Source organism: Psammomys obesus, unplaced genomic scaffold (genome assembly GCF_907164565.1).
Source record: "Psammomys obesus unplaced genomic scaffold, mPsaObe1.curated_primary_1811, whole genome shotgun sequence".
NCBI classification, from domain to species: Eukaryota; Metazoa; Chordata; class Mammalia; order Rodentia; family Muridae; genus Psammomys; species Psammomys obesus.
Genome location: NW_026585609.1, coordinates 3,524,674 through 3,538,036, shown reverse-complemented (window position 1 = coordinate 3,538,036; position 13,363 = coordinate 3,524,674). Strand labels below are relative to the sequence as shown.

Sequence of the window (13,363 nt, the reverse complement as noted above, 5' to 3'; positions counted from 1 at the left end):
ATTTATTTATTTATTTATTTATTTATTTATTTATTTATTTATTTATTAATTATGTATACAGTGTTCTGGCTGCATGCAGGTCAGAAGAGGGCATCAGAGCTCATTATAGATGATTGTGAGCTGCCATGTGGTTGCTGGGACTTGAACTCAGGACCTCTGAAAGAGCACCCAGTGGTCTTAAGCTCTGAGCCATCTCTCTAGCCCCACCTTCTCTGAAATCTTCTCTTCAGGATTTGTGCTGTCTTCCATGGCATAAATGCAGGGCTCTTTAAGTCCTCCAAGCAGTAAACTTTCTGAAAAGAATTCAAAATGGCTGCATCTTTCACCAAGCTCTGTTCCATTGCAATCAGTGTTCTAGCCCAGACCCAGAGAGGAAGACCAGTTTCAAGTGAAATGAAAAGTGCAAGAAACAGATTTTTTAGGTGTCATGCCTCTTAAGAAACCATCTCAGGACTGACCAATTTCTATTTCAGACAACAAGCTGCTTCTTAATTACTTTCTGTTTTTGAAAAGGAGGGTAGAACATAGAATTGTCTATTAAATCTTTAAAAATCAAAGGGAGAGTGGGCCATGATGGTACAAATTTCAGTACTTTTGGGCTGAGCCAGGAATGGTCACAAGTAGAGTCCAGTCGAGTGTATACAGCAAGTTCCAGACAGGGTTAGGAAGCTAAATCTCCTCCAAAACAAACAAACAAACAAAACAAAACCGAAGAGGCAGACGGGTAAATACAAACCTGAAATTTAAGTGGCACATTCTGAAGGAGGAGGAAGAGGAAGAAGGAGGAGGGGGAGAAGAGAGAGAAGAGAAGAGAAGAGAAGAGAAGAGAAGAGAAGAGAAGAGAAGAGAAGAGAAGAGAAGAGAAGAGAAGAGAAGAAAGAGAAGAGAAAGAGAAGAGAAAAGAGGAGGAAGAGAAGAGAAAGAGAAAAGGAAGAAGAAGAAAAAGAAGGAAAGAGGAAAGAAGAGAGGTTGGTTCTCAGAGCAATGTGGGGTACACGTGGCAAATACCCGTGAAATGACACAGATGGAAACATATCATTTAGAAGGTGTCGGGGAAGCCCTCAGAACTGGTTCTTGGCGGTTATTGTGGAGCTGTGTGCAATAATGAGCTTTGATGTTGCTCTGAGGACCCTGCCTTCTTGCGACACTTTTCTAAAAGTCTCTGTGCAAAACAGACATTAATTGCCTAACATTCTCAGAATTTCTCTGGTTCCACTTTCACCCTGAAGAAGGGACAAGGCTGTCACAGCAATGGAGCCCTTCTCCTGAGCCTTAAATTTTCTAAAAGTTTGCGTGTGTGCAAGTGCATGCGTGTTTGTTTATTTGTTTGCTTTTTTGAGTTATCTAAATTCAACACTAAGGTCTTGTGTTTCCAGGGACGTAAAGGTAAACAGCTTTTCTTGCTCTCCTGCTCCCAAGTCTGAACAGAGCTGCAGAGGTCCCCGGCAGAGAAAGGTTCCCCACCTTCAACCAGAACCGAATCCGCGCTTCTACCGGGTGGGCGGTGGCTGCAGCGAGCTCAGGGGGCGGGGCTTGGCCGGGGCCGGAGGCCGGATAATTAGAAAATTAGCCAGAAAGAGGGCGGTGCCGGCCGGGGTCCTCTGGGTGAAAAGTCCCCGAGGTGTTCAGGCTCGGCAGGACGGCTCGCGGCTCTTCTCCCGGGACTCAGGTGGGTGCACAGCCGGGGTGCTGCGCGGCCTCCCGTGCTGCCGGGAGGCGGGGAGGTGCAAGGGGTCGGAGGGTGGAGAAGTTGTTGTGCCTGTCTGAAAAGCCTTTGTTCCCTTTAGCTGCTTAAGTGTCGCTTTTTGTCGCCTGCTCTAAAGGGGAATTGTGACTGTTTGTTAGCGCGTGTTGTTTTTGTTTCTTAAGCTTCAAGAAGAAACTTGGGAGCGTGTGTCTTTTCATGTTCAAGAGACAGCTTTCTTCTTATTTTCAAGCCCAAGTAGCGTTGCCTCTGAAAGGGTCCCTTGGTGTTCCTGGGACACTGATCACGGGTATTTTTATTTTCTTCCTGCTTTTTCTCCAAGTGCATGCCAGGCAGATGTGAACTAAGTTTTGTGAGAAAGGATCCCAGCTAAGAGTCATGAAGCCTGGAGTGCTCAGGACCCAGGCTGGAGCCACTTGCTTTCCAGGAAGCACTTCCGCAGGGAGTTTGGGCAGCATTGCTTGTGTTGTCCTTGGAAATTACCGACCAAGAGGACTTGTTTGGTCCCAATTGAGTATTACTCTATGACAAACAAGTATTTTTTAGGAAGTCATGGGGGGGCGGGGCTTTGTTAATCCCGGAAGTTTGAAGGAAAGTCAGCACGCTCTCCAAGGACTCCAAAGAACTTCTGGTTGCCCACAGGCATCTGCCCCATATCCCTCTGCATATCTACTTCATTACTTATTCCCCAAACCTACCTCTTTCCCCAACCTACCCCTCCGTCTTGTTCGCTCCGAAACCCAATCCCATATCCACCCTGTCCCACAGTAATCCCCTCCAGCTGACCCTCCCCTATCAGCCACCATTATTTGGGCTTCTAAATTTTCCTTCATTGAGGCCTCTCGGAAAGCTGGGGCATCTGCCACCTCAGTCCCTTCAAGGAACTCTAGAGCTGACAGGCAGCGGCATGACGGGCGGGCTCAGTCCTCTTTTCTCTTTTCTCCCTACACACGTGTAGGGAGCACCAAACACGTTGGTGCTTTCAGTAGGTTCAAAACTGAAGAGTCATGGCCTTGTGGCTGTGTGCCCAGATTTTTCCGTGTTTCGAAATCCTGATACAGAGAGGCTAAACAGTTTTGAAAAGAAAGGAACTTTGCTCTTCTTGATCAAGTGCCCACGAAGGGAAAGGGCAATGCTTTCTCAACTGGACACAGCATCTTGACTGTGAGTCTGGTTCAGGGTGAAATAATGGCAACGGGAGTTCCAGGAAAAGCTCCCTGGAGACCACAGTGCTGCGCACTTCCTAGACTTGGTAGTGGAGAGTCCCGGAGAGTTGAGGAAAGCACTGTCTGGTGGATTCTCCGGTCTCCACCCTGCCACTTCTGGCCTCTTGTCTACCCTACCAGAGCGCCCTTTCTTAAAAACAGAGAAAAATCTGCTGCATCAGTCTTTCATCCTAAGCTGTTTCTAGTCAACTGGCTGGCATCCCTTTGCTCTCCCCTGATAGGAATCCTGGGTAGGTGAAGAGAACCTTGTGTAGTGGTAGCAGTCCCTGGAGAGGACCTGGGCTTAGAGGTGTGCAGCTCTGGAAAGCAGAGTCCCACAGTCTTAGGCTCTTCATTTAAAGGTTCAGCCATCAGTATCCCGAGGCGTGACAACTGGCAGCTTTTGTCATCTTCAGCTGCTGGCAATGGTGAGGCAATAAACTGAGCAGGCAGTCTGTAGGGCTGCATCTCCTATAGGCCTCAGGCTCTGGTCCTGAGTGACAGCTATAGAGATCCTTGGTCTAGGGTAATAGAATCCTCAACCTTGGCCCTGGGCTGGTGTTCTAGCTCTTGGGGTTGGGGTACTAGATATTCAGCAACTCCTGACAAGCCTTTCTGGGATCGGGGTTCAAAGTTTCTGCCTTCGGCCCTTGTAGTCACCTCTGCTCTACACCCTTTGTGCCCCAGCTGCCTCTAGAATCTTCCGCTGCTCACTCATGACTGTTGCTCCACTGCCTTGGCACTCTGTGGCCTCCATCGGCTCATCACTCAGGCCTGCTGTGCTAATGATGAACAGCACAAATAGTCAAGAAGATGGCTGTTTTGAAGCAGGCTTGTAATCCCAGAGCTTGGGTGGCTGAGGTAGGTGTGTGGTGAGTTTGAGGCTAATCTGGGCTACATTGTGAGACTCAAGAGACCACACACACACAACGTAGACAGTAAAAGGCTACTCAAGAGGGGGCTTTTGATGCCGTCCAACCAGGAAGCTGCATAGGAAGGTGCCTCCATGTTGGCTTACAAAGTAATCTAGAAAGGGAACGCTGGCAGGGATCATGGCAGACATCAAGCAAATGAAGGCCTGTGTTTGCACCCATTGTAGCATAGTCCCTCATGCAAATGAGAAGCTGCTTTTGTAGTCCATATGCAAACGTAGGACTGTGCTCACCAGCCTTTAAAGCTCCTATTCTTCCCCGCCACTCATCAGTGGAAAGGGTTTTGAAGTTTCCAGAATTCACCCTCCCAGGCTTGTGATGACCAAACATCCGGTTCAGTCGTGGCGGGGCAAGGCCTTCAGGAGCCAGAGACGTACATTGGTAGCAAGCAGCTGTGGTGCTGAGGTGCTAACTTGAGGTGTCCCTAAAGTCTGCAGATGCAGGAGCTGGCATGTCAGTACTCCATCTTCATGGTTCACTGAATGTCCTGTGCTGCACGAAGCCAGGGAAGCGTCCAGCAGCTGCCATTAGGGAGTCAAATTACTCCGCCCACCAACATATCTGCTAACATACGAGAAAATAAATGTAAGGAGTGCTTAGGCACTTAGTAAGATTAATAGTGATGTTAATAGTGTTCAGCAGTGTTTCAGTATGCTTAACACCTTAACAGCACTGGATGGAGAGCTGGTTCCCTCACCTGTCTTAAAGGGAGGTCTGGTATATGAAACCTTTTGAAAACTCTTAAATTACCTCCTTAGTGATTAGAACAGTGCTACAGCAGGAGCATCTCTACCAAGCACTAACATGGCTCCTGTAAGATGCCAATGATCATTAAAGCATTTCGAAGTCAGTCACGCTTAGAAAAATCCTCTGGAGTAGCGTCTACCAGGAACATTTTTAGGGTGTGGTGGTGCACACGTATAATCCCCACACTTCAGAGGTGAAGGCAGGAGGATCAGAAGTCAGGGCCAGTAAGGTCTATGTAGGAAATCTTGTTTTACAGGTATGGTAACCCAGTTAATTTGTAGCTAGTAAGTGTTCTGTTGAAATCTGCCTGGACTCCAGGCTACTTGCAGAGTGTGTGAACTCAGCCTCCCTGTTCTCTCAGGGCATAGCTGTCTCCACACCACAGGACTGGGCATGAAGCCAGTCAAGATAAGGACAGTGAAACCGATGGATGACTACAGTAAAATCCATCCTTGTAATTATGTATCTAGTGTAATTTCTGATCAGCTATCCAGATTTTCATCTCTGCTTTTCTTCCATTGTTTCTACCTCATTTTGGGAAGACTCAAATGACCTAATACTTTATCAATTTGTTTATTTGTTTGTTTGATTGTTTATTTACCGACATGGTCCTCCTTAACACCTTTCTCAACAGCAAGCTTTCAGGGTGTTTGTTTTCATTATTCCAGAGCCTTGCCATGATTCTGGTTTCAATTAGGGATAGCAGTCTCAAGACCAAAGAAAAAAGACCCAGAGTTATATGTTGCCTGCCTTCATGTTGTCAGGGTTTCCTAGTTCTTAATGTTCTTAGCATTACTCCTCATCACTTGGTTCCCCTATGTGGGAAAGTGGAAGATGTCTGAGAGAGGAGGTTCTTTGTCCCATGGTGTAGAATAGCAGGGACTTGGTGCTGGCCAGTCGCCCAGAATCACAGACCTGAGGAGCTCGCCCACATTCCTAGCAGCCTAGCAATTCCACTTGTTTCAGCCTCTTATGTATTGTTTACAGATGCAGAAAACTCACCATTGTCCTTTCTCTCCAACTGCTAACACCTCTGTATTTCCCCACTAACTGTTCTGGAAGGTTCCTGATTTTTCTCTTCTTCACCACTGATTTCCGTCATCCTAAACAAAAAACAACCACCACCACCAAAACCTTTCTGAACTTTTGTTCCAGCACTAAATAAGTTTTTGTTCTAGGAACAATCCTGGGGACTTTTATTTTGAAGGTAATTAAATAGAAGAATTTTCTATTTGATAAACTTCCTGAGGGTTTTTTTTTTTTTTTAAAGAATTAAAATCTTTGTTGTATTTCTTCAGATCTCCGTTCAGAGACAAGGACCATAGGGATTCTTTATTAAGCTAATTAACTTTACAGCAGCTCTGAAGGATAGGGCATTTCACCATGACTTTTATTCCCCCAATATCAGAGCAATGGCAGATATATTTAAAACTACTGAAAGTATTATCTTGCACTGAGATAACACGCTATGCTTTCAAGACCGTGAACTCATAGAAGTGGATCAATGTACTGTCACTCATGGAATTTACAAACAACCTACAGCGTAGTGAACCCTTTTATTTCACAAATTTCATCCAATTGTACATAAAAATTATCAGAAAAAGAAACTGCACGTTTGTTTAACACGAATAGAAGTGTTTCTTCTCACTAATTTCTACACAGTTCTGTGTAGAAACTATTTGAATGGTGGGTAAACAGGATCGGTTGTTACAAATGATGATGAGATGTATCCTAGCCCCTTCCCTCCACATACACCTCAGCTTTCTTATTCAGCCCAGGCCTTCCTGCTTAGAGTGGGCTGGCCCCTCCCACATCAATCCACAGTTCCTTACAGACATGGCAACAGGCCAGTCTGGTTGTGGCAATCTTTTATTTGAGACGCCCTCTTCCCAGTGAATTTTTAGGTTTTGTCAAGTCCACGGTAAAAACTGCCTAGCAAAGATGATTTAAAATATGGGAGGCTAACTGGGAGGTCTTGCATAGGCAATACCATAGAGGAGACTAGACCATCCATGGGATGTGGTACCCCCAGGAAGATTCCGAAATCACAGAACCCCTGGGAGGGCTGTATCGTTTCTGCTCAACTACCTGCAGGAGGCACATCTTTTATCTTAAGGAGACAACATTCAGAGTTTTCTTAGGAAGCTTCAGTTTCATTATCAGTAAAATAACAAAGCATCTAACACAAAATTAAATGTTTGTGGGAATGTTTTATTTTTCCTTTAGTAACATTCCCCATCAACCCACAGACAACTAACTGTCTGACTAGCAACGAACAGAAAGATAGATGTACCTTATAGAACTTGGGTAAATGGACAAAAAAAACCTGGAGGCTAAGCTACATGGCTACAGGAAGGAATTTAAGGGCAAAAATAGACATTATGGAGAAGCCAAGAAGATTAAATGCTGCCTAAGGTGAGTGTGAGAGAAGACACATGCTATAGGGAATCGATAAAGGTGGGGGTCAGAGGGCAGAGGGCAGCAGATAGGACTGGGGGCTCCGATGTTAAGCCTTACCCTAAATTCCTATCAATTTTGACTTGACTGTGTCCTTTGTCCTACCTCTAGGCTCCTTCAGTTTACCATTTACTCTACTTGTTCCTTTATTAGTTGTTTGTTCGCGAGTGTGTGCCTGCTTCCTGTGTTTGCACCCTCTTCTCGCTGTGTCTGCAGATGTTGGACAACTTTCAGGAGCTGATTCTCTCCTTTGACGATATTGGTTCTGGGGACCGACCTTGGGTTGTCAGGCTCAGCAGCAGGCACCCTTACACACTGAGGCATCTCGCCAGGCCCTCGGTCTCCTCTTGACAGCTTTTTAGATAGATGCGAAAGCAGGATGTGAAATGACCCTATCTGCCCCACAGAGCAGGTCCCCTTTCCCTGGCTCCTCTTTCCACATGCTTAGTTTCCTCACTGTGGGCTTATGGGTCTGGTACTGGAATGTTTACTGTCTTCTCTTCCCCCAGTTGGGCTGCTCATATCATGAAGATTATTGAGCTGGGTTTTGTGGTACAATCCTGTAGCTTCAGTACTTGGGAGACAGAGAGTAGAGGACCAAGAGTTCAAAGCTATTCTCTGTATATAGCAAGTCAGAGGCCAGCCTAAGAGACCTAAGAACCAGACCCTCCCCAGTGAGCAAATAAATGAAGAGTAAAAGAGTAAAGTGTGGATGGTCCCTTGCCTTAGCTAGTTACTATTATATTCATTTCCTTTTTTTTTTGTTTTGCATTTAAATCTGGTAGTAAATTCTGTTAGATACTATTAACATCCGTAGGTTTCTAACTAGAGACCTGGCTAGGTTTCTAATCCAGGGCATGTATCAGATTTTGAGCATTCCCGGTAACATGACAGTCCTGCTGTGGCAGAGAGCGATGTCGCTGCTGAGCCTTGTGTGACCACTGCACTATTCACTGAACCCTTTGTTCTTCCTGCTACGCTGTGTTTCATTCCATCTTTGGGGCATTTTGGCTGCTTTTATGCTGCAATAATCTTTATACTTTTTTTATTTTTTACACTTATTGGGTATCTTCCTCTTTAATGATACAGAACTAAGGAAATTATCATACTGTTTATTCTGAAACTATCTTTGCTTCTGATTAATAAATTAAATTATTTGAAACAAGACTTCACCCTGTAACCCAGGCTGACCTGAAACTTACTGTGTAGCCTAGGGTGGCCTTAAACTCAGAGCAAGCCTTCTGCTCAGTCTCCCAAGAGTTGTGACTGCAGGAGTGAATCACCGTGTCTTGCTTTTATTTTGAAAACTCATGAGGATGTAATCCTTTCCCTTGTAAACAGCCCATGCTATGTTTTCCCCCCTAAGAACAGTGTGTTTACTGCTGCGACATCAGCACATTTAGTGATTCCCAAATTACCTGGGGTGTTTCTGTCCCCCTCCCCCTTTTCAACAGCCATTTAAAGATCAAGACCAAGATTGAAAGCATGGCCAACCTCAAGCAGCTCATGGACAATGAGGTGTTGATGGCCTTTGCCTCCTATGCAACCATCATCCTCACCAAGATGATGTTCATGAGCTCTGCGACTGCATTCCAGAGGCTCACCAACAAGGTAAGAATCCAGAGGCAACATTCTTTCACTTGTAGGGGTTAGAATTCTGGAAAACAGCCTTGTTGTTTTTTCCATTTTATTACATGCTTATTATTAAATAAAGCTCATTCAATAGCAGGTTGTGCTGTGTTATGTTGCAAAGAGAGTCTGCAATGGTCTGCAATGGTTCTCATGACATGAGCCTGTTTTGCTTTCATGATGAACCCATGGACAGTGGTGTTGTTAGCAGTCTCAGAGAAAAATGAAGCCTGCTCTTAAGAGAAACTTAATAGAGGGGTCACATGGCTGCTGAAGCCCATGTGTCCTCTGCTACAGAGCGTCAGTAGGATGAGAAGCTTAGAGAACAGACCTGTATTCCTTAACCCTGCAGTGTAGCAAGGCTGAGATCAAAGTGCCAGATCTAGTGAGGGACAGATTCCAGATCTGCACGGGGCCATCTTCCCCTTGTGTACATACTAGTTGGAAGGACAAGAGGGGAGTTTAGGATTGGCCTCGTTTCTTTCTATAAAGGCACTGATCCCATTCATGAGGGTCCTTTTCACATAACCTGATGATGTCACAAGTAGGCCCCATCTTCTGACATCATCACACTGGGAATTAGCAGTCAATGTATGCATTTTGTGACAACAGAAGTATCAGTCAGTAACAGTAACTCACTCAGCGTTGCATAACGATGAAGGATGGGGCTGTGTGAAAACTCATCTTAGGAAAAGGGATGTAGCTCAGCCATAGGGTGCTTGCTTGGAGTCACAAGGCCCTGACATCTGTTTCCAGCATCTCCCGCCCCCCCCGACTCAATTCAGCCTGGTTTAGCCCCCCACCCCCAATTCTGGATATTTTTCATTGGGATTGCTTTATTTCTTTATTCACAATTCTCATATTTGGACATCAGTATGGCTCAGGCACTCACTTAGAGGGCACCGTGAGGAACAAGGCAGACCTCACCTCAGGAGCCAACTCCGGTTCTCCTCTCTGCTCAGTGCTTCTCCTTAACATTTCTACTTGTAATAAATACTCACACATTAAGAAAATATTATAATATTTATGAGGTTTTTCAAGCTAAAATTAAAACTATTTTTATAGTCTGTGTTTTTCTTCATTATGAATTATTAAACAGTGAAGCCTACTTAAGTGTATCTTAAATGCATATTTCAAGTTCCAAGGGATGGGGAAAATAATTTCAAACAGCATAGTAATTACAGGAAGGAATCCGTGAACAGATGCCCCCAAATGCGACCTTGTGGCCCACTGGAACACATTTCATCTGCTTACCCTTCACTGTGTTAGTCAACATGAGGATGTACACACTTAAGAGAAACAGAGGGTGTTTGCACGTGCCCATTAAGTCAGAATGCTGTGTGTAGCCCTCACCACTTCCGCTGCTTGCCTCTTCCTGCAGCCTCGGGAAGCAAAGGCACTGCTTGCTGAGAACTGATCGCTTGCAATGTTGGTACTCGTGAGGGTCGGTGTGTCAACATCGCTGGGTAAAGGATGCCAGGGTACCATGTTGATAGCATGCTGGGCCGAGAGCCATCTTCAGGTTCCATATTAGAAACGCCAGTTATGGCGGTATGCAATTATCATCTCACCAATGAGGAGAGGGGGACTGGAGGATCCCTGAGGCTCGCTGGCAGCCAGCCTAGCCTACTCCGGGAAGCTCCGGGCTACTAAGAGGAGCTGTCTCAAAAACAAGGTTAACAGGGTTTCCCAAATGAAATGAAACGACTATGCAAGGCCTCCACTTGTACACTCGCCCATGTGTATGGGTTTGCACCTGCACTCGCATGGGCACTCACACAAACATACATACACATGTACACATTTACCTATGCCCAAATGCAAATTAGCAAGCGGGCGAACACCCTACTGCTCCATCACATTTCATAGTCTCTGGAATTAGGGTGCTTCCTTTTGGTTTGGTTACATTGTTATGTTGATACTGGTTGAACGTGAGGCCATCCAGCTACCGCCCCCCCCCCCCCGGCATAAATGTTATTTATTTCCTCTTTTCTTTTCTGTTTCCGTTGGTATTTGGAATAGGTTTTTGCCAACCCAGAAGACTGTGCTAGCTTTGCCAAGGGAGAGAATGCCAAGAAGTTAGTGCGGAGTGACGAAAAGGTGGAGCGTGTGCGAAGGTAAAGCAGCGTCTCTGCGAAGGTCTCACTTTGGGCTGGGCAAGGGTCCAGCCAAGAGAGCAGGATCTCAGGGGAGAAAGGGAGAAGCCGGTCATCTCTTGTAGGGCGTGTAATGAACTAACGCAAGTTGGCCACCTAGACCTCTCCACGGGGTGTGACACTTACCGTGGCTCACCAATTTGTGATAATTCTTTATGGACTATGTTGGGGTTGGTGTCTGTGTTCTGTTTAGGGGTACAGACAAATCACAGTATTTGGGAGGTAAACCATGGGTGGTAGGTTCTTGCAGCCGCTTTTCATGTAAACTGAGACTGTCAATTCACACAAAAGTTCAAAGAACGAGGTGCTCCTGTAGAAGAATTAAAATATGAAAGTTGAAACTTTTCAGAGACATAGGAAGATCTCTCTCTTGTGATTTTTTTAATCCATTTCTCTCTATTCCTTCATCTCTCCATCTCATTTGTAGCTATTGTATTTAATATGTTGCAAACCCAAAGGACACTAAATAGGGATAAGCCCGGTTCCATCCTCATAGCTTGGCAGGACTGTTAATATACTTATTTCTAAAGCGCCTCAGACTGTAGATCTGAAGATTTTTTTTTTAATCTTTGTCATAGAGTCATATGGGCTAAGTTTTTTATACAGATATTCAATGCCAAATTTAAGTATTTAGTTACTTCCTTTCTCTAATATGTGGGATGTCAGAGCTACATGTTGTCTTCCCAGTTGCTATTTGATAATGCTCATCTGAGCAGTGGGACAGTTCCAGTCATATTTTAGCCTGTGAAGCTACAGAGCGCTAAAGCAACAGGGGAGTTTTATAGGTGGTAAGCAGTCCTGTGATGGAGAATGAAGGTAGTAAATGTACTGGGTACTTGAATAGACTTCCTCAGGTTGCTGTGAATGACAATGAAACAGAGATCTAGAGCAGAGAATTTTTCCCTTCTGCAAATGGGATGTCAGATGGACTCTCTAGATCATGTTTTTATCATCCCTGTTTGCTTCTCGGTGAACGTCTGAAAGCCTCTTGAGGTAGCTAAAGAGCCTGTCAGGCCACTAGGCCTATGGGCTCAGGGATCGAGATGAAGCCTGGCCTGGGTTCACACACTCATGCATTCTTCCAGATTTTGTATCTTGTTATGCTGGGTGTAAAGTTGGCTCCTCTCTCAATTCCCTCCACACATCCACTGAAACACTGTGAACAGAAATGGACTTGAGTAAATCGAACCACGTAGGACTTTTCCCTGTGTGCTACGGACATTCATCAAGCAGGAATGTTTTCCTCTGAAGAGGAAGTGAGTTCTAGATACTTAAAACACTCACTTCTACTTCTGTAGGTTTTGTGCTAGGTCCTCAGTTCTCTTAAATAAGTCAGTCTTGAAAATAGGCTGTGCCAAGAATATGCACCAGAAATAGTCCCAGGACATAAGAATCAATGTGAAAAGCTCACACTGTGTCAAGTGTTATGATGGGAGAGAATCAGGATTAGAGAGGGCCATCAGATGCTTCAGAGGCATTAAACCATTTAAAGCCTTGTCTGTTCTTTTCAGTTTCTCTTTGATAAAGGCAGTTGCATGGTTGATGCCAATCTTAGCTTTCTACTCATACAGTTGACCAGGACTAGAAAAACGCTAAGAGCACCACAGTGGCCTTTTTAGCAAGATGGAGAGGAACATTTAAGCCTTCTATGGGGAAGCTTAAAAAAAAATCTTATTTTGAGAGAGCGGATTCTCTTTACTTCTTATTCCATCTGCCATCCTTACCCTCCTGTGGGTACTTCTGGAGGAGAAATCTATAATCTAGTTTGATGTTCTTCTTTTCAGATTACGTGTAATTGTTACTGACATTTAATGCTATTCACCTTACTTCTGGGTGCCTAGAGGAAGTATAATACCAGCATGTGCAGCGCCCCCTAGTGGTCAGAATCTGAACTTCCAGTGTTGCCGCCTTCTACAGAAGGGGCAAGGATCCCATTTTCAGCCACGTATTCTGGAGGCTTGTTTAGTCTCATCAAATAAAACAGTAACAGTACACATGTGAAATAATTTCAGAAAGAAGTTTCCCAAACCTCCCATTTCTATTTTTAAAGTAAACTTTCCTCCTCATTATTTCAACATGTAATTTTAAACCTTTTGCTCTTTCCATAGTCAAAAGGCAGGACCTTAGTGGGGCTACAAATGAAATGGAAGCTATCTTTGAAGGTATTCGGAAAGTTAATACATGTACATATAGGACATGTGCATACAGTTTGAAGTAGTATGTGCTGACATGTCAAGAAATGTAACTTAGTGCCAATTATTTGAGTTCCGCACAGACACAGACACTGATGATTAGAAAGGACTTTACATGTTGGCTTATCTACCCAATCTTCTGTCACCTCATTATGAGAGAAATTCAAGACCACACACACTCAGTACCACAAGGTAAATGAAACTTGAAAGGTAATCAAGAAGGCTAGAAAATAAAATGAGTTATTCTAAAGAGCTTGAGTTTGGGAAATGCAAGGAATCTACAACACGTCATCTTCAGAGGAGGAGGACACCCCTTTATGCCGGAGTGTTCAGAGGAGGA

At 44.7% G+C, this 13,363-nt stretch overlaps 2 protein-coding genes across 3 annotated transcripts in view; both read left to right on the top strand.

Moving 5' to 3' along the window:
- The window catches only part of LOC129679751 (uncharacterized), a 5,274-nt gene extending 1,525 nt beyond the window's left edge, over positions 1–3,749 (top strand). The window contains exons 2-3 of the mRNA XM_055611158.1: positions 715–968; positions 3,598–3,749. Coding sequence (XP_055467133.1) covers positions 715–968; positions 3,598–3,749 — 406 coding nt within the window. The remainder of the gene's footprint in view (positions 1–714; positions 969–3,597) is intronic.
- Mgst1 (microsomal glutathione S-transferase 1) overlaps positions 1,572–13,363 on the top strand; it is a 14,416-nt gene continuing 2,624 nt past the window's right edge. Inside the window, exons 1-3 of one of the 2 annotated variants that reach the window (XM_055610424.1) lie at positions 1,572–1,669; positions 8,501–8,657; positions 10,698–10,792. In XM_055610424.1, coding sequence (XP_055466399.1) covers positions 8,532–8,657; positions 10,698–10,792 — 221 coding nt within the window. In that variant the 5' untranslated portion in view covers positions 1,572–1,669; positions 8,501–8,531. Of the gene's footprint in view, positions 1,670–3,599; positions 3,772–8,500; positions 8,658–10,697; positions 10,793–13,363 lie in introns of those variants that run through there. The other variant, XM_055610430.1, reaches the window with a different exon arrangement.